Below are 27229 nucleotides of genomic sequence, written 5' to 3'. Positions count from 1 at the left end.
AATGTTATATGTTTTAAGTAAGTTTTAAACTTTTTATTGTTTAATATTGTTTTAACTTTTGTATCTTGTGAATTTTTAATGATTTTTTTAAACTTGTAAACCGCTTTAATTCTTCAACTGGGAAAAAGGCATGATAGAAATAAATATAACAACAACAACAACTAACTACAGTATTATGGAATGGTGTTGGGAATTTGTCACATATGTCATTGCACAGTGACTAGTCTTATGCTTGGATATAGAAGACCAGGTTCAAATCCCTGCTTGGTTAAAAAGCCTACCCGGTGACTTGGGCAGATTACTAGCTCAAGGTGACCTATGTTCTAGGTCTTTCTCATCCTAAAAGCTTGAGCTTTTGGAGAAAAGCTAGATTATGAAAACTGCACCTGCTAAGCTACTACATACTGTAGGAATAAGTATCATTGAATCTAGTAGAAAATGCATATGACCGTATGCTATATTTCTTTATGCAGTAGTAATTTACTTGTGGCGGCTTACTTGCTGTTACTACTACTACTTCTTCTTCTTCTTCTTCTTCTTCTTCTTCTGTGGAGAGTAATCAGATTTCTTAATCTCCAGTTATACATGTTGCTTATTTGGAGTGGGTATGGTAGTAGAATAGGATGTAGCCAAGAATGACAGTGCTCTCCAGTTGATCCAGCTAGAAACTTGGTACCTATTTTTTTTTATACATGACCAGGAATAAAAATATTTTCCTAACTATAGCATTAAAGGATAGGAATTTGTGGCTATACTTAATATTCTCAGGAAATGCCAGAACCTTTTGAGATTTGCTTAGGGATGTTGACAATTCCTTTTTGCGAGGAAAAGTATGTAAAGAATGATTCTAAGGATGGGGAAAAAATAATTGTTAAAATGCAAAAATATGTTTGTGGCCTTTTACTTTAAAAACAAACAAACCTTGGTCTCAATAATATTGTTATCCATCTTCCATTACTGAAGACAACAGAAAATTGGCAGTTTCTTCAAATTATGTGTATGCCTTTTGGATAGGTAGCTATGGAGGGTTACTTTCTTCTTCCCTATTCCATTCTTTGTTTTTCTGTCCTGTGCCACCTTTGCCCAAAACACACTGCCCAAATAATCCAGTTTGGGACTGCTTTAACTGCCCTGGCTCAATGCTAGGGATTCTGGGAACTCTAGTTTTGTGAGACATTTAGCCTTCTCTGTCAAGAGAGCTCAGGTCCCACAATAAACACAATTTCAAGAGCCTGGGCAGTTAAAGCAGTCTCAAACTAGTTTATTTCTGCAGTGTGTTTTGGACCTATGTTTTACAAATTAAATGAGCTTTCTACCCTCTTTTGTTTAAGATGATGTCAGATATGTATTCCGTGGTATTTTACCACCCCGTCACCATTTCATCTGTACATAGATGGAGAAAGAAGGCTGGCAGAAGGAAAATCCTTTTACACATTGCTGTCATTTTCTGCAGTGCAGCAATATTCTGCAGGTTTTCTTTGAAGCAGTGTCAGGTTTCACTGTGTTAGCAACAGTGTCCCAATCATGATACCAGAAAAGCCATTTGTATTTGGCTACTTCATTGTAAATTGTTTTTTTTTTTTTACAACCAGTGATTTCAGTTGTTAGGAACAGGTTAAGTGACCTGATGTGAATAATTAATACCAGCGTTCCCAAGATGGTTAAGCACAACTGGGGCTAATTTTTAACCATCTGTAGAACTGTGGAAATGTTTGTTGTAGGAAAAAAACAGTCTCTTGTTGCACCTTGAAGATCAACCATTTTTATTCTGTCTTTAAACTTTTATGGTCACTAACTATTTTGTTTGATGCCAATCTTCAGTTGGCAGATTTCTATGGATATGCTTGAGTGAGTTGGAAAATTGTAAAGAGGGGAATCAAAGATAGATGAAGTGCAGAAGTTCAGAAAATGACAATTAAATGGCCTATCAGCAATGAGCACTAGCCCCATATAGCAGAAAGAGATTGCAGATAGGCCAATTAGTATTATTTATTTGTTTATTCATTTCATTTATATGCCACCTTTCTCTCAAGAAGGGACCTGAGGCAATTTACAAGATAAAAACATTTCAAATGCATCGGATTCATTTTTTTAAAAAAAGACAATTACAATCATCTATTTAAAACAATATAAATTATCATAAATACATACAAAAGTTAAAACATAACACACATCCTAAATAAAGCACCCTGTTGTGATTTTTGAAAAGCTTCCTTAAATAAAAACGTTTTTACTTGCCGGCCAAAGGAAAGCAGGGAGTCAGTCTAGCAAAAGGGCATTCCTGAGGGTGGGATCAGCCACCAAGAAGGCTCTCTCATGTCCTCACTAGGCAAGCCTGAGATGATGGCAGGACCAAGAGCTCCTTGATTGTATGTAAACTTCTAAGTCTTTCTATACTGTATATGTTTCTTCTGTGAGTTCTTTGCTAAGGCATCTGTTTGTTTTTAGATGTGAGTATCTCAGTTCTGTTATCACTACTTACCTTTCCTAGTTCTTCTAGTTCTGATCTTTCCTCTGTATAATCCCAACCCAGCAATATTGAGGGCTATTGCTCATTGTGGCTGTTGAGGCAGAGGGTAAATCAACTCATCATAGTAGACAGAAACAAATTGATTTGGTGTTCTCCCCATCTTTCTCCCTGGAAAAGATGTTGTTCATTGCAATTGTCTTTGAAGGGGGCTTCCTACCAGTGGGAGCAGCTAACTAAACTAACTAGAAACAAATAAGGTCAACATTTATTGTTACAATGGACCCTTGTTATACGCTGGGGTTTAGTTCCAAGATCCCCCGTGTATAACAAAATTCCTGTTTGCTCAAGTCCCATTAAATATAATGACATACAAAATGGTGTCCCTTATAAAAAATGGAAAATCAAGGTTTGATACTTTTTTTGAATATTTTCCAACTGTGGATGCTTGAATCTGTGTTTAAGAAGGGCTGACTGTATGTCTGAATCCCCAAAGGGAGCCCCTCAAGGTGAACCATATCAACCTCCAAGACAAAAGAGCAGGTGAGTGGGTGTGAAAACACTCATGTGAGTTGAGTATTCCTCAGATCCTTCCCACCTTATGTTAGTGATTGAGTTTTGGGGGGCAAACAAATCTAAAAAATTTAAAAAGAAAAGTTCCTGAAGGTAGAATTCCAAAAGGGATTGAAAGGGTATATTCTATTTTTTACAATGGGTCCTTGGTATCCACTGAGGTTTGGTTCCAGGACCCCCTGTGGGTACCAAAATTTGTGAATGTTCAAGTCCCATTGTATACGGTCGCATGGTAAAATGGTGCCCCTTTTGTAAAATAGTGATATCATGGTTTGCTTTTTGGAATTTTTTTTTTTGAGGGGGGGAGGATACTTTTAAGCCATAGATGGTTGAATCCATGGATGCAGAATCCATGGATATGAAGCACCAACTGTGCCGAGTATCATTTGTATGACTGCCTGCCTGTTGGATAGTCCAACAATTTAACTGCAATACTGTTGCAAAATGTTCCAAATTTCACATGTGAATGCTAAAGACAACACAAAGAATTTGTATTAGGTTTAAATAGATATTGTACATGTTGTAGGAACCATTATTAATTTTTTGTCATATACAGTATTATCGTGTATTTTCATTTTGTGTTTTAGAATGATTGATATTTTCCTTTGTTTCAGCCAAGCCTTTTACTTCTAAAGTGAAACAGATGCGGCTACATAAGGAAGATTTTGAAATCTTGAAAGTGATTGGCCGAGGAGCCTTTGGGGAGGTAAGAATTACTTAGATGTTGAATGTGTCTATCGTGTTTAGGGTAAAAAATATATTTATGCTGTGGAATGAAAGTATGTATAAATAAATCACCACTGAGGTTTTCTGATGCAGAAGTGTTGTCAGACAACTCTTTAGTCATGTGGCCAGCATGACTGCATAGAACACTGTTACCTTCCCACCAAAGTGGTACCTGTTTATCTACTTGCGCTTTTACATGCTTTCGAACTGCTAGGTTGGAAGAAGCTGGGACTAATGCCGGGAGCTCACCCCATCACATAGTTCTTGGGTCTCAAACTGCTGATCTTACAATCATCAGAGTCAACGTCTTAATTGCTGAGCCACTGCATGCCTATTAAATGCAATACTTGATTGTATTATCTGGAATATTCTTTTGTACAATGGACTCTTGAGTATGTATCATATATACTCAACTATAAGTCAACCCCATGTGTAAGTCAAGGACAGATTTTGGGGTCAAAATTATGGCTTTTGATATGACCCATGGATAAGTCGAGAGTAAAACTTAGGAGCATGTAACAGAGCATCTAAAGCAGTAGTTCCCAACCTTCCTAATGTCATGACCCTTTAATGCAGTTCCTCATGTTGTGATGACCTCCAACTATAGAGGAGCAGTGTCTCTGTTCCTAAATATGTGTTTTCCGATGGTCTTACGTGACGCCTGTGAAAGGGTCTTTCGACCCCCAAAGGGGTTGCGACCCACAGGTCGAGAACCACTGATCTAAAGGATGAAGCAAAGGAAAACAGTGCAAAAGAACTTACAAAATTTTAGCAGGCATAACTGTGCTCATACTAAAGGCTGCATGGGTGAAAGAATAGAGGGGAATCATTGCTTCCAAGACAGATTAAGCTCTTGCCTTTCACCAGAGGCTGGTTCCTTTTTTTGATAAGAGTTAGAGTATGGTACTTACATTGACCTATGAATAAGTCAACTCAGGTTTTTGGGGTCAATTTTTTGACTAAAAGGTCTAGACATGAGTATATACAGTACATATTTAGTGGAGCAGGAGTAGAAGAACAGTTTTGCAATGGAGAGAAGTAAACAGCGGTATCCTATCTCCCATCTTAGTACTGGTACTATTTAACATGCAGAAGATATGTGTGCTACTAAGGCTAAACTTGCACAGAAAGATGCAAATACCTTATTTAAAAGGAGAAAGAGCATGTTTAAAATTTTTATTGTAGTACCATTGAGGTTTTGTAAGAAATTTGATGGGGTTATGGCATTCTGTGGGTCTCCCACGAGGGCAAGGAGGAAATGCTTCCAGTAACCATGGAGGTTGCCCAGCTCAGGTCTAGTGGATAAAACATGAAGTGTCAGCTTCAGAAGGTGTAAAATCATTTTGCCTACTCTATATATAGTTTACAAGGGAAATCCCTGTTACAAGGAGCTCATGCTTTTTGTAATGTAGAATAAGGAGCTGGATGTGTAACTGCTTCATTATGTCACTTTATTCCTAGACAAAGACTATTTATGGTAATCTTGAGTGCCTGTAGGTCCTGCCTTAAAAACAACATTATCACAAAATGACGACTGAATCACTTTGACTTGTCCAAGTAGTAGTAGATATCTGTTAGCACATATGGCCATAACTCCCCACCTTCATCCATTAAGAAAAAGAAGAAAAGTTAAATGTCTTGATGCACAAGTACAGGAGAGACCTAAGCTTGTGAAGTGGTAGAAACAGTTTGAGAACAAGCCAAACAGTATTAGTATTTGTGGGAAATATGGAAGAAAGATTTTTACTTCTTTGCTTCCGTCAAACTCAGACCAAAATGTTTATATCAGCACATACCAAACATTTTTATCAGGCTGCTCATGGAGGAAAAATACACTTAGAAAAACATTAAATGTTCTGTTTTAATAAATCACAGTGACCAGAGTTCTTTGGTGTATAGGAATGTGATTGCCACTTTAGATTTTGGTTCTCTTTACTGCTGTAGTCAGAGTTTTTGAAGTGTGTATGTGTGTGTGTAAAGGAAAAGTTCTAATTCCTTTAATTCAGAATATTAACTTCCTCAATCCAGAATGCCTTACCTCAGTACAAATTGTGCTTTGATTCTTCCAAATGTGGATTTGGGCTTGTTACAACTTTATTTTGGCATTTATCCATCATCACCAGCAGTGCAGGGCCAAGTGCTTTTCATCCTCTTCAACTTGAGAGCCCTCTTAAATTATCTTTGCCAGGGATCTTTTGGCCTTAAATGCTGTAGTTGCAGGGTTTAGTTTAGTTTTTTTAATTATTTTGTATGTGTCAGAAGGAGAGAGTAAAATAGGACCCATGGGGTCTCAAGAGAGAAGCCACAACCCCTGCTTTGGTGGCACAAAAGTTTAATGAAGGACCCTGGGGATACATAGAAGAGCTCATTTAATCTTCTTTCATTGTGTGTTCCCTTGAGTCCTTGCAAAAAAGGACAAACACACCCTTGAGTATTTGCAAATAAAAATCTAAAATAAATATGAAATAGAGCCAAGAGATAGTTAATTAATCATTAATTCCTAAGTGAAGTCTAAAAATTATAGTAGTTAACATCTTGACAGCCCTGTGTGATCTGTTTATGTGGAGGAGAAGATTGCCAGCCTAGCAGTTGGCTTTGCTTCATCTTTGGGTAGTGATTGGAACATGAATTTGGTCTTCTGCCTGTGTAGTAGAACTGCATGAGCAGTACTCTTGAAAGAAAATAAAATATAATGATTCCAGCTTTATCACAAAGGCCAAAGTAGACATTTTTGATGAATATAGAGATGTTATATGGGTCAGTGGCATAATGGTGAACTTCCTTATTTTAGAGGCAAGTGTGAAGGGGCTCCTAGTTCAAAATAAATGGCAACTGAGATTAAAAAATCTTTTATGTACGTGCTTTAGAGACAAGGAATTAGATTTATCTAATTAGAGCATTTCTGGCCACCTAGTGGTGTTCTTGTGACAGCAGTCTATCCACGATCAGTGTGAATCTAGAGGCCAGGATACCTTTATGCTGTTATAAGCCTGGTTTGTCCACAGTGTATTGCATCAGAACATATACTGCTTGGTTTGATTGTTGATCACATTGCATGGACTTCTGTCTCATTTCCTTTACATTTGGTTAAAAATGAGATTGCTGATCATACTGAGATTTAGAGTGTGATGATAAACACTTTTTTCCCTTTTTATTTCATCTGATGCCAGAAATAGAAGCAAATGTAATATTTTTAGTTGTTGTAGCAAGCAGTATGTACATTTATAATTCAAGAATGATAAAACTAGAAATTTGATGTAAATATTTTTATTATTAGTAATTTAAGCTTGTCTGTCCTGAAATCCAAACCTTTTGCTGTTATCTTTTTGGTTGTTGTTTATTATTAACAACATTCCAATTAACATCTAGATGCAAAACTGTAACTATATGAGAGAATGATTGTGTGAGAGGGAGGGAGGGAGGGAGGGAGGGAGGGAGGGAGAGATTGAAAGCCCCAAGGCATAGTTGTCTGAGCATTGGAGTGTAACTCTGGAGACCAGGGTTCAAATCCCTGGTTGGCCATAGAAACCCACTGGGTGGGTTTGAATTTCAGAATGAGGCTGTGTTCATGTTTGGTTAGAAATGTCAAATTTATGTTGCTCTTTGTAATGCAGAGAAACATTTCCATTTTCCTGAAAGGATTGAACAGTAGGCTGGAACTGTGCTACAGAATTTCATTTTATTGAACTTTAAGAGATTTGTAATCTTGTACCCACATGCCAGGAAGTAGTGCTAATTAGCTTTAAAAGGACTTATTTCTGAGTAGACATACGCAGTCAGGCTGTAACAGGCATTTAGTTCTAGCGAAAATCCTTGAACTGTAATACAGTACTAGGGAGGATTTCAACATACATGCCGAGACTGTTCTGATGGGGCTGGCTCAGTACAGGGATACTTCATGGCTACACAGACAAAGGTGTCTCAGCATGTTGTTGGTCCGACACATAGGACAGGACATAGCCCAGATCTGATTTTTGCATTTAGATAGATGTAAGATGATCTGATTTTAGAGGTGGGGGAGTTCAGCAACCCCATTGTTGTGGTCAGATCACTTTCTTGTGAAGCTCGATTTGGTGTAGCAGATCTTCTTTTCAAGGTTGGAGGATCTATTACAATGGTTCATGTGCAGAGACTCCTGGAATTCAATGGATTCTGGCAGGGCTGACAAGTCTATTAAGGCCTCGGTTTCACTGTTGAATGGAGAGATGGAAAGGGCAAACAATACAATCACTTCTAAGCATCCGATCCAGTGTTGTGGAGTGCATAGTTCATCTTGCTTTACATAAGATCTATGAGCAGTGAAGTAGGCTGGATAACAGCCAGAATGCAGGTGGTGTAGGTGTCTGAATGTTTGATATTGGAAATCAGCAAAGACTGTTAGTTGAGTCGACTATGCAATAGTGAGGCAGTCCAGAAAATCATCTTACACCTCCAGGATTGAATCCTCCACCTTCCATCCAGTAGAATTATTCCAGCCCAAAAAGCTCAGTTAGGCAACCCATGGCAACCTACTGTGAAAAATTTGCAAGGTACATTGAGGAAAAAGTTGCTCCCATTCACTCTGAACTTCACACAGCCTAGGAAAGTGTGTATCCAGTATACTGTCTAGTCAGTTTTTATGGGATTAGTTTCAGTTAAGCCCTGATGATATAGATAAGACTCTTGAAGCAGTTCAGCCTGCCGCATGGAAGCTAGACCTTGGCTGGTAAAATCTAGCAGGGGTGGATTGGCAAGGTGAGTCCATGGTTGGTAAAAATGTCAGAGGAGGGTATCTGCTGCCTTGAAGGAGACGGTGGTTCACCTTCTTCTGAAGAGGGCCTCCATGGACACAGAGGTAATATGGGAACTACTGCCCTAGTTGAACATGTGGTGGATGGGCACCTTCAGGCATTTTTGGAAGAAACAGATTATCTGGCCATAACATGGCACTGAAACATGCTCTGATTGACAGCCTACTCCAGAGGAAAGATAGGGAGAGTGCTACCCTGTTGATCTTCTTGAATCTCTCAGTGTTGTTTTGTTTTGTTTTTATTCTTGATCATGGTATCTTACTGGGCTAGCTCTGTGGGACAGAATAGGAGGCACTGTTCTACAGTGGTTCCTGTCCTAACTAGAGGAGCTGTTCCAGAGAGTAGCACAGTCTCTCCCCCCCCCCCCCCCCCTCCACCCCCATGGAGATTAAGTTGTGCCACAGGGTTACATTTTCCCATCCATGCAATTCAATATTTATACAAAGCTGGTGGGGGATTTGGAGTGGGGTGCCATCTGTACTCAGCTCTATTTCTCCTTGTCATTGAAGTTGGCTGGGGCTGTGCAGGTGTTGGACCAGGGTCTGGATGCTATAATGGGGTGGATGAGGACCAATAAACTAAAGCTGAATCTTGATAAGATGGGGGCTCTATGGATTGGCTGTTCTCAGGTCTGGGAATCGGTTAAACAGCATGTTCTGGATGGGGTTGCACTCTCCCTAAAGGAGCAAGTATATAGTTTGGGAGTGCTCCTAGATCCATCCCTATCCCTGGAGGCCCAGGTAGACTCTGACTCGGAGTGCTTGGTGTCAGCTTCAATTGGTGCACCATTTGTTGCCTTTCATGGACAGAGATAATCTAGCCACAGTAGTCCATGCACTGGTAACCTCCATACTAGACTACTGCAATGTGTGCTGTGTAGGGCTGCCCTTGAAGAAGACTTTAGAAACTGTAGCTGGTGCAAAATGCAACAGCTTGAATGCTGACTGGATTATCATAGAGACAGCATGTAATGCCAGCTTTGAAAGAATTACACTAGCTACCAATAGGTTTACAGTCAGAATTCAAAATTCTTGTGATGATATTTCAAGCCCAAAACATCTTGGAACCTCAATACTTGACAGAGTGCCTCTCTCCATATGTGCCTACCCTAAGATCTGTTGAAGGGGCCCTCTTCCATGTCCCACCAATGAGGTCAATATACTGTGTTTTGGAATATGGGAGAGGGCCTTCTCAGCCATGGCACCCCAACTGTGGAATGCTCTCTCTCTGGAGGCTTCACTGGCATCACTATTCTTATTATTTAGGTGCCAAGTTAGAATTTGGCTGTGCATTAAAGCCTTTGGGCCTCATTAATATAACCCTAAGGCTGTATTTATAGTTTTAAAAACTTAAATCTATATTTAACACATTCTATTGCTTAATATGCTTTTAGCTTATTTAAACTATCTTACTGTTTTTCATAGAATAATAGAGTTAGAAGAGACTGCAAGGGCCATCCAGTCCAATCCCCTGCCATGCAGGAAATCTAAATCAAAGCATACCCGACAGGTGGCCATCCAGCTTCTGTTTAAAGACCTCTAAGGAAGGAGACTCCACTACACTCCAAGGGAGTTTGTTCCACTGTCAAACAGCCCTTACTGTCAGGAAGTTTCTCCTAAAATTGAGGTGGAATCTGTTTTCCTGGAGCTTGCATCCATTGCTCTGGGTCCTAGTGTCTGGAGCAGCAGAAAACAAGTTAGCTCCCTCCTCAATATGACATCCCTCCAAGTATTTGAACAGGGCTATCATATCACCTCTTAACCTTTTAGCTTGCTTAACCTGTTTTAATGCTATTGTAAGCTACTCACAAATCTCTTGATATAGTACAGGGTGTGTGTGTGTGTGTGTGTGTATGTGTGTGTTAATTAATAAATAAAAAGGAGCCCTGGTGGCACAGTAGTAAATGCCGATACTGTAGCCAAAATGTTGGGAGTTTAATCCCAGGCAGAGCTCCAAGGTCCATTCAACCTTTCACCCTTTGTTAGGTTGGTAAAATGAGTGCCCAGCTTGTTGGGGGCAATTGGCTTAAACATTGTAGACTGCTTAAAGAATGCTAGTTCACTGATAAGCAGTTTAGAAATGTGCAGTACTTGCTATTGCTGTTGGTAAAAAGAATGGAAATCAAACTGAGTAAATAGAATGTGCTGCTCCCTTCCTGGCAGAGAAAAGAGTACTTAAATCTCAGCAAATAAATTGTTTTGTGCTTCCCTTTTTTGTTGAGTGACAGCTGTCAATTTATGCCAAGTTCCAACTGGCGAAGATTAACACAGTTTGGGGAGACTTCTGTCAGCTTGGCTAGTCTACCAGTTTGTCTTAACATAGCTATGTACTCCATTTTCATGTAACATACACAAAAATACAGCATGCAGTTTTGGTATTGCCTTAAAGTTAAGGCTATGAAAAAATAAAATGGCAAAATTAATTTATAATCAAATGTGCATTAGCTGGTTCATTATTTTTGGAAGTATGCAACATTGATGTAAAATCTGCTAAATTATTATGCAAAATATCAATTCTTACTGGTGGTTTTTTTTTTACTGTTGTGTCATACTGAACTGTACACCATGTTGGCTTCAAAATAACACTTTGATGTTTGGATATAAGAACAGATAGGTTTGAGCAGTATCCACTCTTTCAAAAATTGTCTTGAGAAATATGTGTCACATGTAGCTGGGATGTATTAACTGTAACCATTGCTGATGAGAGACATGGACATTTTCAGAAAAGTGATGAAACAAATGAAACTTCATTTGCTGTACCCTCACCTTGATGGATTCTTGGACTCTATTTTATTTTTCCAAGTCCAAGATTGTATAAGTAGGCAGACATGATAATTGTATTAAACAAGAGTAGTTTGGGAACCAGTAATTGTCCCATTGTAAGCATGTGCTTTATAGACTACAGTGGTACCTCGGGATACGAATTACCCAGCTTACGAATTTTTCGGGATACGAAAAAATCCCATAGGGATTTATTGTTTCGGGTTACGAACGTTTTTTCGGGTTACGAAAAAACGCCGGCGCTGTTTAAATGGAGCCGCGGCAGAGCCGCGGCTTTTTTCCCCATTAGCGCCTATGGCAATTCGGGTTACGAAGGTTTTTCGGGTTACGAAATTAGCCGCGGAACGAATTAATTTCGTAACCCGAGGCACCACTGTATAGCAAAACCTTCAACTGCATACATCATGAAAGGCTATGGAATGTCCTTAAAAATATGGGAGAGCCAACACATCTTATAGTCCTGATGTGGAATCTGTACTCAGGACAAGAGGCTACTGTCAGAACAGAACATGGAGAAACAGAATGGTTCCCAATTGGCAAAGGGGACAGGCAAGGCTGCATCCTTTCACCCTATCTGTTCAACTTATATGCAGAACATATTGTAAGAAAAGCTCGCTTGGACACAGGAGAAGAAGGAGTCAAAATAGGAGAAAGGAATATCAACAATCTAATATATGCAGATGACACCATAATATTAGCAGAAAATCTCCCAGACCTGGGACAACTACCAATAATAATAATAATAATAATAATTTATTTACACTGGTACCCCGGGATACGAACGCGCCGCGATACGAAATTTCCGGGTTACGAAAAAAAAAATATTAATTAATTATTTCCGGGTTACGAAGGTTTACCCGGGTTACGAAAAAACGCTGGCGCTTTTTAAAATGGAGCCGCGGCAGAGCCGCGGCTTTTCCCCATTAGCGCCTATGGGGATTCGGCTAACGAAAAACTTCCGGGTTACGAAAATGGCGCCGGAACGAATTAATTTCGTAACCCGGGGGACGAGTGTATTTATTTATATCCCGCCTCTTCCGCTTTGAGGATCGAGGTGGGTAACAACAAGGTCCAGCTCCATCAGGGCCAGCCTGAAGGAAGGAGACTCTGCCCTCCATAACTGCCATCCGCTGGCCTGAGAGGGAGTTCACCAGGCAGGCCCAGCTCCATCAGGACTAGCCTGGAAGAAGGAAGAGCCCTCCCTCCAATTCATCTGCCTTGGTCCAGGCCTCAGAGAGAAGAACCACTGGACTTCATCCCCTTTCCCTCCACCATTCCCTTCTCCTTTTGTGTCATGTCTTTTAGATCGTAAGCCTGAGGGCAGGGAACTGTCTGATTAAAAATAATAATTGTAAGCCGCCCTGAGAGCCATTAGGGCTGAAGGGCGGGATATAAATACCTAAACAAACAAACAAAGAAGGTTCATACAATACACAATAATAAAAACAACAAGCCCCACAAGACTCCAGCTCAACCCTCCCTCCCAACTATAAAATTAAACAATAAAACATGGTTAAAAAGCACATAACAATAAACCAAAATTAAAAAACAAACTGCAAATAAGAAAAATAATAAAGGAAAATAATAAAAGGAGGGGGATTCAAGTGGGGGATTCAATAAGGAGAAAAGAGCAAAGGCAGGCCTATTGCTGAACCTAAAGAAAACAAAAATAATGACAACAGGGAATCTTGACAAATTCAACCCAGACAATGAAGAACTAGAAGTGGTAAAAGAGTTCTCATACCTGGTATCAAACATTGATAGAAATTTGGACTGCAGCCAGGAAATCAGAAGATTAAGAATGGGAAGAGTGGCTATGAAAGAACTAGAATAGATTCTAAAATACAAAGATATACAACTAAACCCAAAAGTGAGAATCACACAAGCCATTGTATTCCCTATTACCATGTATGGATGTGAGAGCTGGACAGTGAAGAAAGCGGATGAGAAGAAAATCAATTCATTTGAGATGTTGTGCTGGAGAACAGTACTGAGGATCCTATGAATAGCTGAAAAGACAGATCTGGAGCAGATCAAGCCAGAGATCTCCTTGGAAGCCAAGATGACCAAACTGAGACTGTCATACTTCAGGCACATCATGAGAAGAGAGAACTCACTGGAAGAAACAATAATGCTAGGAAAGGTGGAGGGAAGTAGAAAGAGAGAAAGATCACATGCTAGATGGATGGACTCTATTAAGGAGAATATGGGCATGAGTTTACAGGACCTAAGCAGAGCAGTGGAGGACAGGGAGTCTTGGAGATGTCTCATCCACAGAGTCACCAAGTGTTGAGATCAACTCGAGGGCAGTTAACAACAACAATAGTCCCATTCAAATTTATGTGTTAAAAGAGTTTTTGCCATACACTTTTTATTAGAATTCAGCATAGTGCATTTGCTTGCACTCTTAAAAGAGACTTGTATGACACATCTTTTGTCAAGCTGTCATCTGCTATGTTGTCTCCCTGTTTTTCTAAATTCTTTGGCTCACAGACAGAATGAAGATTCAGAGATGGATGGACAGAGTGCACTGTTCAGCCTTTGTTCTTTTGTCAGTACCACAAAGGGTAAATTCAATGCCAGTATTTATGGCAACATCCTGGGATGTATCCAAGGTCAAAAAAAATTATCTTTAAAATTTTTGTTACAACCCTTAGTGTTTTTCTTAGCGATCAATGGCTATATGAAAAGACTAGAATATAGAAAGGTGAATCATAAAATTCATACATTACTCTGTATTCCTACATTGGGTTTAGGTCCTGTATGACCAGCTGTCTTCAGACTTGAGTTCTTATTTTATATTTTCACTAAATTTCACATAATATAATGTGAGAAAATGAGGAATGGACTGACTTTGAGAGCTCTTGAGGTTGAATAACTGTCTGTCAGAGCTGCTTTAGCTGTGGACTTCCTGCATTGACAGGGTTTGGAATACATTACCCTTCAGATAATGACTACAGAAAATCTAATGAACTGGTCTAACAGGTCTTAGTAATCTGTAAACTGAGCTGATCCCTTTCCTTGAAAGAATACACATAATTAAAACCATAACCATCTTCAAATATACATCTGTGTCCATCACAGTAGATCTTGGAGTATTATTACAGTCTAGCTTTTGTAGAGCACAGAAGAAGAATTTTGTTCTTGATAGTACCAAATCCTCCAATTATCTGATTGCAAGTATGGATATGTTGTACTCCTTATGAACAATTGTTTTGTCAGCTGGGATCCATTTTCTTCCAAAGCTCCCAGGTATCATTACTAGTCTATATACATAGTTTATGTATGTTTTACCTTTTGGGTATGTATATATAAACCAAGTGTTTTGGGTTTTTTTTAACCTTTGTGTATTGCTCATTTAATACACAAAACAATACTATGGTCTACTTTTCATACATGATTAAAATAAAATATTCTGAAATGTAAGAAGTGTAAGAAAAGTAAGAAAGAAAGAAGTGAATATAGGGGTGATAGATATTTTCATAAACCTGATTTCTGTTGTTAGACCCCCATTAAATTTGACTGATTTAGTCAGTTGAACTTATATATGTGTTGATTTACCAGGTTACCTTTGATTTAATGGGTCTGCTTCAGTTGGAATTGACAAGGTTTGGCCGATATATTCCAAAATGGTAGAGAAAAAAGTGATCTGTTCAGGATCAAACAGAAGCCAGCCCAAACAATAAACCATATGGTTTGACATTTAGTCATTCTCGTGCTTCCAAGATGTACATAGTGCTTGCTGGTTTTCATCTGAATGAAATGTTCTTTGAGTTAAAGTCAAAGCATGACTAAATTTGCTTCTAAGGAAACTAAGATATATGTGCTCAGTATCTCCAGAAGGAGCAGGACATATTTTTAATGCATAGCTTGATTATAGTCCTATATGTATTGCCAAGCTCTGTCACTGGAGGCTGAAGTGGATGTGGCAGCTCTGAATGCCTTTGACCACCTTTGGCTAGTCTGTACATAGAGATTAATTCTCTGATATCTTCCAATTTGGTCTGCTACAGCCACAGGCAAGCTTGTTGATAATTTGGATTACTGTCACTTTTTTTAAAAAAATTACTGCCATTGAGACAATCTGTCAGCCAACTAACACAGAATGTGTCTGTTGGAATGCTAACATATTGCTCACTCACTTCTAAAGGAGCTTATGCTGCTTGCCTGTTTACCTCTAAGGCCAGTTCATGGTACTGTTTGTTTGTTTTTTAATTATTATTATTATTATTATTATTATTATTATTATTATTATTATTATTATTATTTTCAAAGCTTTAAACTGCTTGTGAACAAATACTTGAAGGAATACTTCTCCCTATGCCAGCTTTCTTATGTCCTAACATCTGTAGAGAATGTACTTCTCAGAGCACTTTTTAATTATTACACAACTAGGGGAAACATCTCTTCATTCATCTATCCCCTGCCCTGGATTGTCAACTCTGATTAGCAGCAGCACAGTTTCAGTCAGGATTCTTTCCTGACTGTATCTGGGGATTTCCAGGCCTAGCCTTGCTTGGGTGTATTCCAGGTGCAACAGATTATTTTATTTGTGCACCAGAATAAGAAAAAGGAGAATGAGGGAAAGTGCACTTTTTAGATTACCATGAGTGGGAACAACTTTATGTGTTCATTATGAAAAGCTAATTCATTTATCTGCTGAAAAAAGAGTAAAAATATTATCAAAGTGAAACCATGTAGGTGTCTGATTTGCCAGTGACCTAAACATAGTCATTCATTCAGCTGTGTGGTGTCAGTTGATCAGCAGTTTCGGATGAGACATGAGATTCTATTCCATAGAATATACCATTTGCATAGATATACAGTACTAATCTGTGGCCTGTTACAGACTGCCAAAATAAAGCTGCTTCGGGTCTCTTTGGAGGTATGCTATTTAAATGATGCATGGGTCCTAAGAGTCCGAAGGTTGCACCAAAGCCATACTCCATTCCTAAGCACCAGAGTGCAGCTTTTGGTGCAGCTTCTGGATACTTAGGATGCATGCATCATTTAAATAGCATACCTCCAAAGAGACCCGAAGCAGCTTTATTTTGGCAGTCTGTAACAGGCCTGCGCTTGGTAAAAAAAAACCTGAACACCTGCATTTCTGCACTCTTGCTCACATAGGACTTTCTCTCATCTCCTTCTCTTGCAGCACCCTCCCCCATTTCCAAATATGTTCCAGGGCATCCCAGAATTCTAGAGGAGACTACAGAGTAGAATGGAGGAGAATTTGTCCCTCCATCTTCTGATCAAAGCAGTTGGTTTCATTAGCTGGAGGATTTGAGAGCCTTCTAGCATGAAGCTACCTTACTTAGGCGGGTTACAAACCGCCAAAAAATACGGTATGGAATACGTATTAGAGTTAGGAAGGGGTAGTGCTTCCGCACCCTCCTAACCCTAGTACGTATTCCATACGTACAACATGGCGGTGCCCCTTCCACATGGGGGCTGCCATGTTTACGTATCAGACGCTGTGCGTCCGCACGTGTCACAACGTCGTAGAGGCGCCGCTTAAAGAAGCTCTATTTTGGAGCTTCTTTTTTGCTCTACAAGGGAGCCATGCGGTGTGACTGCGGCGGCTCCCTTACGGAGCAAACGGCGGCGGTGGCAGACCGCCTCAAAGTGGCAGTCTATAACCCGCCTTAGATACTAAAACAACAACAATCACCTCTGATTCTGTTGCCTCCAATCATGGACTAGGTAGAGTGTAATGATATAAATAAAAATGGCTAATGTTGAGTGTATTTGCTACATTATGGAATTGCAAATCCTAAGCAATTAGTTAATGTACATGTGTGTGTCAGTGCTCATCAACTGAGCTCATGTGATGATCCAGGAAGGTCTATGAAGCAAGTGAGCCTTTGAAGTCCCTGAAATATGTCCTTAATGAGCATGGGCCACAATGTATTTGATGGGATATGGGATGATAACTAGACCATCAGTAGCTGTGGGTAATAGTGATTTGTTAATATTATTGTTCAGAATACTTTAATTGTAAAAATCACAAAATTATTCCAAAAAAAAAAAAAACAGTGGCCTGTGAACTGTATTCATCCTATAGGATTTTAGTAAATACTATTACTATGTCAGTTTGCAGGAAATTTAATGGAGCTATAAGTGGCATCATGTTTTGTGATATTTTTTGTTGTTTGTTTTTATTTAATTTATATCCTGTCTTTATCCCAATATGGGATTGAAGGTGGCCTATGAAATACACTTGTCTCTTCACATCCACTAGGGTTAGGGGCACAGGACCCCTGTGAATGTGGAAAAACTGCAAATAATAAAAGCACTATGTTTTTCCCTGAGAAAACATCTTTCTAGGAACCTCTAGGCCCTCCAGTGCAACTCTGTGGTCAACATCTGTCAGACACTGACCACAGAATTACACTGGAGAAGCTACAAAGGCCTAGTGGAGTGTTCTCTTTAGGAATCTCTAGGTCCTTCAATGCAACTTTTGCTTAAAGTTGACCATAGAGTCAATCTGGAGGACCTAGGTTTTCCTAAAAATAACATATTATTAAAATCCATAAATAATCAAATCTGCAAAAGTCAAAGCCTCAAATGTGGAGGGGCAAGTGTATATTGTATGAAATACAGCTGTAATACCATGATCATGACTAAATTACTGAACACAGAGGTAGAATGAATATCTGAAATCCCCAAAACACTTTCTGTTCTTATGACAATAAGTATCTTGTATTACAACATGTATGAATTATGAAAACCTGCCGGTTTATTTTTTTTCATTTTTTTTTCAGTGTGTAAAGTAAAATTTGAAATTATTCAGGTGTCATTTGCAGTAAGACTGTGTGAAACTGATCTGTGTTGCACATGTGTTGATGTACACAACAGTCTTTCTAAAACAACATTTTAACTTTACAGGTTGCAGTGGTGAAATTGAAAAATGCAGATAAAGTATTTGCTATGAAAATATTAAATAAATGGGAGATGCTGAAAAGAGCTGAGGTAAGAGGTCAAGGAATTCAAGATACTGTGAAGATTACTTTGTTCAGTAGCTTTTTTAAAAAACTTCCTTTATGGAAATATGTTAAATCAAATGTATTGCTAATTGCAGTCTGTCTTGTGGTACTTGAAATAACAACATAAACCAACACTTTAATTTTCATAATTTGCTTCTACTTTTGTATGCTCAATTTTACTCAACTTATAAAAACAATTAAAAACCTTTTATTCAAATTGCAATGTCTTTTGAAAACTACTGGTTTTATTAGTTATAGTTTTGTTTTAAAATTTGGGACTGGACTTTGCAACTAGAGAAACTAAAAAAATTGCTTATAATCTGAGTACCACTGAAATTATTGTACACCGTTGTTTGGATCCAACAAGGCCAATATTTATGCAGGACCAGATTTCGAGGCATGAATTCCTTGCTGTCTTGAGAACCATTTTTTCTGAAGGGTGTGTGCACACGGCTTCTGTTACTTGTTCTCCACATTAAGCGCCCAATGTTGCATCCTTGGCTCATATTACTGGATTGCGATCATATGTTCAGTACTGAACAGATGGTTGGTGATGTCAGTTTTAGCAATGCTTATCACCAATTTAGGGAAGTTAGGAAAATTGCATTTGCCCCACTCCATTTAATAGTTTGGTACTTTAACAGCCGACCAGATTACCATCTATTGAGTGGGTCCCCCTGGATAACTTCTTTTGTGTAGCCAGAAATATACCTATTCCCAGTATTTGTGGACTTAGGCCTTGTGTGTGAGATAAGTCCAGAATGTTAATTTTGTTGTATTTCAACTTTCACATTTAGTGTTAATGTTTTCAAAATGCTAGTTTTAGATTTGTATTGAAATTTGAAGCAAGAAAATTTATCACCTCAGGGTCTAAAATAATGGACTGAAACAGACGGGCATTTTAAAACGGCTTCCATGTGGCTTGGGGATGTGACCTTTATATGACGCATGCCCCCAATCCGTGCTGAAGCTGTGCCTGGGCCGCAGAAACCCAGCTGCCCCCCCCCCGCTCCAGTTTGATCCTGTGGTGGAGGATGCCCTCAGGACTTCGGTGTTTGGTTGCCGTGGTCCTGAGGCGTCTTGGGCAGGGATGGCTTCAAGTCACCCCTTCGTGCTGGTCTGTTTCCCCCAGTGTAGTTTAAATATATGCTTAAGTATTACCAGTATTTGGTATTACCAGTATTTTGGAAAAATATTCTTGGAGAAAATGTGTCCATTCACATTTGCATTCCATTCATTCATGATTTTGTTATCTGAGCATGAAATCGGATGAGGTTTAGAGTCTTCTGATGATTATAGAGAAAAACTACACACAAATAATTTCTGAAGTTTGGTATTGATTCTTAGCTTTCTGTGGATAAAAGGGAATTCAGGTCTAATGCAGGCCTGCACAACATTCAGCCCAAGGATGGCCCCTGAAGATGTGGAACAACTTCAAAGTTCCTCTGCTGCTCATCCTTCTGAGGAGAGGGCCATGTGAAGGAGGAGGAAGAAGGGCAAATGTTTGCCCTACAAAGTTCCTCTGCTGCTCAGCTTACTCCCAAGGAAAAGGCCAGGCAGTGGACACTTGCCTGCAAGCCTCTTCTGCCATCTGGCTTTCTCGTGAAAAAAGATCTGGTGGCCGTGGTGGAGGAAGATGGGTGAACACTCACCCTACAAGGCTCCTTCTCTGCCTGACTGTCTCCTGAGGGCAGTAGAGGAGGAAGAGGGGCAGACGCTCGCCCCACATGGCTCCTCTGTTTTTCGGCCTTCTCTGGAGGAGACGTCCAAATGGAGGAGGAGGACAGGCATGGCTCCTCCACCACTCAACTTTCTCCTGAGGAGAGGGCAGGGCAGAGGAAAAAGAGGATGGAATTAATATTAATAATATGATTGATTGATTGATTAATATTTAATTAAAATCTATCTGTGACCCGAAGAAGTTTAACCAATTTTAATTTTGGCCCCTTCATACTGCCAAGTTGTGCAGGTCTGGTCTAATGCTTCATTCCAGTAACTCTCCCTTTCTGAACAGAACAGATGAGCATATGCAGCTGCCTTATGCTGAGTGAGACTAGCTAGTATTGTCTTCTCCATGCAGTAGTGGCTAAGGCAGACAGACACATTTCCCAGTTCTTTCAGTCCTTTAATATGAGATGCTTGGGACATGAAATAAGTATTCTACTACTGAGCTATCACTCTTACTGGATTGTAGTATTAATATCACTACCTCAGTAGCCAAGGATTACAGTGGGCTCTTCGGATCTGCAGTGGCTCAGTTCCAGAACCCTCCATGGATGCCAAAAAACACAGCTCACACTTCAGCGTGTCCAAGTTTATATTGTCACCATGTAATAATATGGAGCATGACAATCCTCAGACGAATTCATACATATGAATCCTGTGAATCCAAAGGGCTCACTGTATATACCAAAATAAAAGGATAATATAAATACAATTTTTCTTAAAGCTGAGCTGACGTCAGGAATTCTGGCAAACAGTACCTAAAATAAGAGTTGCTTAAGTGCTTGCATAGTTCAGAAACTGTTAATGTTAATACATCATTGATGGTCTAACTTTAAAAAAATAATATGTTCCTTATAATAACTCAAAAATCACTACTGATCTTTTTTAGATGTAATAAATAATTTGCAACACTAAATGTTGCTGCAGAAAAAATAATGCTTTTCCTCCTAATTAAAAATAGAAGCCTGCAACAACTGGCTGGATCAAGTCTAGCCACTTAAATATTCAACTCATAGGTCAGGATCTAGGGAGTGGATTAGAGCACAAGTTTATTTGGATGTGAGCCACACTGTACTGTACTTATTTGAGCTTAGTCTGTAAGATTTGTGATTATGATTGCATTTGTAGCAAACATGCATAGGGCTGTATTATTCTACTTAACTGTCCTTGATTTTGATTCTCTCCCCTTTGCACCTTTTATGAAGAGAGATGTAAGAATGGATCCACTCACAATTACTTTAATGGTAGTTAATATAACTGATCAGTATAAACCTGCAGTTCAGGGGATGGTTTAGCCATTGAAATCCTTAGGAGTGAATAAGACCTTTGCCTTACCATTTTGAGGATTATATCCATATTGACAGAACTTACATAAATACTGATTTACCATGTTCCAAGTGACTTTTGTTGGGATTAACAGTTACATTTTGAGTCAGGTGTTATTGTTAGTTAAAAAGCAAATTAAAACATTGAGAACTTGGTCTAGGAGTAGTGATCACTAGTACAGATTGACATGAGTCATGTCACTGCTCTAGTTGCAGAACAGTCTTCAGACCTCTTGAAAGATTTTTAAATGAAATTAATTTGCTATTCTGCTCTGAATTTTACCTAAACTACTATTTTTCTACCCTTCAGACAGCTTGTTTTCGAGAAGAGAGGGATGTATTAGTGAATGGAGATAACCAGTGGATTACAACATTGCACTATGCCTTTCAGGATGAAAACTATTTAGTAAGTTTTGCTGTAATGTACTTTGTAAAGTTTAATCATTTTCTTAATGTGTTGTGCTGAACAGTTGTTTGCTCCTCTAAAGTTCTTAGACTGTTTTGATCTCTAAAACCCAAATATGTCAAATGTTTAGTGACTTAATTCCAGAGGATAGATACTAGAATTGAAATTGTGTAGGTTTAATAACATTTCAAGTAAGCTTTCTTCTGTACTCTTTGAAAGCAGGTAATAACATTTCTTGCCTAGCACTAATCTTGAGCAGTTGGATTTGAAGGGACTGCTTTATGCTACTTTCACATATTGCAGGTAGTGAGGGGCACTGGCAGGACAATAGTGGCAGGAATGGAGCCACATAAAATCCTCTCCTGTGGTAGGACTCTACTACATTCTCTTATTGTCAGTACCTTCTTTCTACTCTGGAAGGCAATCATTCTACAAAAGAAGACATGCTATTACTATTTTAGGAGCTGCATGATCAACCCCAATTCACTTGTATTTTTTGAATATTTGCATCCTTGCCTAATTTATTAAAACTCTTTTCTGTTTGTTCCTAGTACCTGGTTATGGATTATTATGTTGGCGGAGATCTGCTTACCTTGCTTAGTAAGTTTGAAGACCGATTACCTGAAGAAATGGCTCGTTTTTATTTAGCTGAAATGGTGGTAGCAATAGATTCTGTACATCAGCTACACTATGTGCACAGGTAGGTATAACTGTAGAATATAATTTAGTGTGAACCAGTCTTTACTGTTTTAGTCTAAGCATTGTTCTTGTTTCATATTCCATTTCCAGGAATTTTTTAGAGAAACTACCACAATAACGACACTTAAAGAATAAAATTAAAACATGCAGTATATGGGGATGTTCTTGATAATGTCTAGTAGATTTATGGAGACAGTCTGAATAGAAGGAATAGAAGGCATGATTTTCAAATTTTTAGATGACACCAAATTAGGAGAAGTAGCTAATACTCCAGAGGATAGGATCAAAATTCAAGAAGACCTGAAAAGATTAGAAAGCTGGGCCAAAGCTAACAAAATGAAGTTCAACAGGGAGAAATGTTAGGTACTGCACTTAGAATAATAGAATCATAGAACCGTAGAGTTGGAAGAGACCCCAAGGGCCATCCAGTCCAACCCCCTGCCATGCAGGAATCACAATCAAAGCATCCCCGACAGATGGTCATCCAGCCTCTGTTTGAAGACCTCTAAGGAAGGAGACTCCACTACACTCCGAGGGAGTTTGTTCGACTGTCGAACAGCCCTTACTGTCAGGAAGTTTCTCCTAATGTTGAGGTGGAATCTCTTTTCCTGGAGCTTGCATCCATTGCTCCGGGTCCTAGTCTCTGGAGCAGCAGAAAACAAGCTTGCTCCCTCCTCAATATGACATCACTTCAAATATTTAAACAGGGCTATCATATCACCTCTTAACCTTCTCTTCTCCAGACTAAACATCCCCAGCTCCCTAAGTTGTTCCTCATAGGGCATGGTTTCCAGACCTTTCACCAATTTAGTTGCCCTCCTTTGGACACACTCCAGTTTCTCAATGTCCTTTTTTAATTGTGGTGCCCAGAACTTGACACAGTATTCCAGGTGGGGCCTGACCAAGGCAGAATAGAGTGGCACTATTACTTCCCTTGATCTAGACACTATACTTCTATTGATGCAGCCTAAAATTGCATTGGCCTTGTTAGCTGCCGCATTGCACTGTTGACTCATGTTCAACTTATGGTCTACACTGCTCCCTCGGGTTACGAAATTAATTCGTTCCGCGGCCGCTTTCGTAACCCGAAAAGCCTTCGTAAGCCGAATTGCCATAGGCGCTAATGGGGAAAAGCCGCGTTTCGTGCGAAAAAGCGCCGAAAAGCACCAAAAAATTTTTTCGTAACCCGAAACAACATTCGTAACCCGGAACAATTATTTCCAATGGGATTTTTTCGTATCCCGGAAATTTCGTAACCTGGGTATTTCGTATCCCGAGGTACCACTGTACTTGGACTCCTAGATCCCTTTCACACTGGGGGGGGGGGATGAAATGCATAGATATAGGATGGGGATCACCTGGCTTAACAAGACTACATGTGAAAGAGATCTAGGAGTCCTAGTAGACCACAAGTTGAACATGAGTCAACAGTCTCTTCCAACTCTACAATTCTATGATTCTATAATCTCTAGTGTGATGCAGCAGCTAAGGCCAATGTAATTCTAGCCTGCATCAGTAGGAGTATAGTGTCTAGATCGAGGAATGTAACCCAGTACCACTCTATTCTGCTTTGGTCAGGCAGAACTGGAATACTGTGTCTAGTTCTGGGCATCACCATTTAAAAAGGATGTTGACAAATTGGAGCATGTGCAAAGGAGGGCCACCAAAATGGTGAAGGGTCTGGAAACCAAGACTTAAGGAGCTGGGTATGTTTAGCCTGAAAAAGAGACGGTTAAGGGGTGATATGATAGCCCTGTTGAAGTGTTTGAAGGGGTGTGTCACATTGAGGATGGAGCAAGCTTGTTTTCTGCTGCTCCAGAGACTAGAACAGAACAATGGATGCAAGATACAAGAAAAGAGATTCCACCTCAACATTAAGAGGAACTTCCTGATAGTAAGAAGAAGAAGAAGAAGAAGAAGAAGAAGAAGAAGAAGAAGAAGAAGTTTTATTTATAGACCGCTATTCCGCAATGATCATAGCGGTGTACAGTAAAAATTGCAATACAATACAAAAAATTGCAAGGCCTCTCTCCCCCTCAAGATGGTGGTCGGGGGGGAGGGCTCTTAGTCTTTCCAGGCCAGGCCTCTTCTCTCCCCCTCAAGATGGTGGTCAGGGGGAGGGCTCTTAGTCTTTCCAGGCCAGGCCTCGTCTCTCCCCCTCAAGATGGTGGTCGGGGGGAGGGCTCTTAGTCTTTCCAGGCCAGGCCTCATCTCTCCCCCGGAGTGTAGTGGAGTCCCCTTCCTTGGAGGTCTTTAAACGGAGGCTGGATGGCCATCTGTCAGGGATGCTTTGATAGTGATTTCCTTCATGGCAGGGGGTTGGACTGGATGGCCCTTGTGGTTTCTTCCAGTTCTATGATTCTATGAAAAACTAGCTTGCCAACACTTATCTTTCATCAGGCTGAGCCTTCACAAAATCAGCCTTGGAGAGGCTTTATTGAGAGAATGCTTAATATCAAGGATGTTCCTGTATTTTCTACTGTTCAATGCCTTCATAAATAGTGAATTTCTATGAATTCACAAATTTACTGTAGTAAAATGTTAGTGCAAGACATTTGAACACCACCACTTGAATCAACAGGCTATTGAAATTGATAAAATACAGTGGTACCCCGGGATACGAATGCGCTGCCTTACGAAATTTCCGGGTTACGAAAAAAATCCATAGAAAAAAACTGTTCCGGGTTACGAAGGTTATTTCGGGTTACCGAAAAAATTTTTGGTGCTTTTCGGTGCTTTTTCGCACGAAATCGCGGCTTTCGCTATTAGCGCCTATGGCTTTTTCGGCTTACGAAGCATTTCGGGTTACGAACGCGGCGGCGGAATGAATTAAATTCGTAACCCGGGGTACCACTGTATAAATATATTTATTTGATTAAAATTTTTGAACAAGAAAACTTTCTTGTTCAATTTCTGTGAAAGTAGCACCACACCAAACTAGACATTTAATATTATAAGTTTTATTTTGAAGCAGTCGTAGTTATTGTTACATTTCTTCGTGGGGGGGGGGATGTCCGGAACTTCTTCTTATTCTTTTATATTTGTTGTTTTTATGTACAGCGCTGTGCAAATTTACAGCGCTATATAAATAAATAAATAAAAACAACTTATCCCGTGTAAGGCAAGAGCAGACTGTACTGTCTAAAACATATGGAATAACCTATACAATTTTGTTTGCACTTAATAAAATGTGTTATCAGAGATGTAACTTGTATTTAGCTTACATGTATCACAGAAGCAGGGGTTAGATTCAAAGTGAGGGTTTGAATTTGATTTTTGTGTATATCAAAGAGATAAAGTGTTGCTTGGTTTTTGTCCAGAAAATTAGTCCATAAGTTTACAGAAAATTTCAAAGTTCATAATCATTAGCCACCTGGTCTTCTTACTGCAGAAACTATTTTGAATAGGAAATATAATGCTGTACCTTCTTTGAGATCAGGGATTGTTTTTTCATATAAATGACTTAATTATTCTGCCGATTTAGTTTTAATTTAGAATACCATCTTCCATTATAATGACTAGAGTCTAGAGATGAGCAGGGAGATTTCAAAAGATCATTAGCATTTGTTTACTTTTGCTGCTTTGAAACTCACCAATTGATAACGTTCAGCCTATAGATTAAATTTCTTCCACCATGTCTTCCCATATTGCTTGCTTGAATCTCAAGCAAGCCCCTTCTACAAATTATTCCCCTGTCCCATGTTAATAAGAATTTTAAATTTGGGAATGTCTTGTCATGGAATATGCAGAGATTATATCTTAAATGCACCTGAATCCATCTGATCTTGGAAACTAAGCAGGGTCAGCCTTGGTTAATATTTGGATGGAGGACAAATACCAGATGCTTACATTTCAGAGGAAGGAACTGGCAAAACCACTTCTGAGTATACATCACCTAAAAATATCCTGTGAAATTAATGAGGTCATGATATATTGACTGTTGACTTGAAGGCATGTACACACATACGTAATATACCCAAATATGAAAACGAATGGAACACAACATAGCCTACATTGTATATCCTGCCCTTTATCCCAATGGAGAGGGAAGGACCATCCTTTGGATGGGTTGTTCATTCACTCCAGTAGGCAGGAAAGATAGACCTTTCCAGTATCCTCTCCTTGAATTCCTTGTTCCTCTTCTCTTTTCTATTCTTCTACCTTAAAACTCCACAAAATTCTATCTATTATTCCTTTTCTCTTGCTGCTATCTCTATTCCCCTACCCATACCTGTACCCATATCCATTTACAGTTAAGCAAGGGATGGGCATCACAAACTTGCCCAGACTTGCCCAAACCAGAGACGTTCCCTGGCTTGCCTGGCAGTTCTCTTCCCTTTTCTGTCTCTCCTTCCTCCATGACAGAGAAACTGAAGAATGCATTGGGTTCCACCATGGCCTTGGAGGAAATGTGGAACAGTCTGGTGAGGAAATATTCCCCCTGTTGTGCTGCTCACACTCAGCCTAAAATGGGCTAAGAGAGGAAGTAAGGGGTCAGGACAAGGAGCTTGCCCAGAATTGCAGGGAGGGATCTTCCACCCAGATTCATTGCATGACTGCAACCTATAGTTGCCCGGGAGACTGCTGGTTTCATTGTTGCAAAACCCACTGCAGTGGTGACGTTAAGGGTAGAGAAAGCAAAGAGCAGGTAGCTGAATGGTCCTTTCTCCCTTCCCCAGGTCCTTCCACAATGGCTTCTCCAGAGCACAAAGCAGAGCACCCCCAGGCTCAAGGGACCCCAGATCCATGGTC

At 39.5% G+C, this 27229-nt stretch overlaps 1 protein-coding gene across 1 annotated transcript in view; it reads left to right on the top strand.

Moving 5' to 3' along the window:
• The window catches only part of CDC42BPA (CDC42 binding protein kinase alpha), a 261009-nt gene that overhangs the window by 52656 nt on the left and 181124 nt on the right, over positions 1 to 27229 (top strand). The window contains exons 2-5 of the mRNA XM_042445935.1: positions 3655 to 3746; positions 18225 to 18308; positions 21683 to 21778; positions 22330 to 22478. Coding sequence (XP_042301869.1) covers positions 3655 to 3746; positions 18225 to 18308; positions 21683 to 21778; positions 22330 to 22478 — 421 coding nt within the window. The remainder of the gene's footprint in view (positions 1 to 3654; positions 3747 to 18224; positions 18309 to 21682; positions 21779 to 22329; positions 22479 to 27229) is intronic.

The sequence above is a fragment of the Sceloporus undulatus genome, chromosome 1 (genome assembly GCF_019175285.1).
Source record: "Sceloporus undulatus isolate JIND9_A2432 ecotype Alabama chromosome 1, SceUnd_v1.1, whole genome shotgun sequence".
Taxonomy (NCBI): Eukaryota; Metazoa; Chordata; class Lepidosauria; order Squamata; family Phrynosomatidae; genus Sceloporus; species Sceloporus undulatus.
Note: the sequence above shows the minus strand (reverse complement) of the source record. Positions and strands in the feature narration are given on the sequence as shown.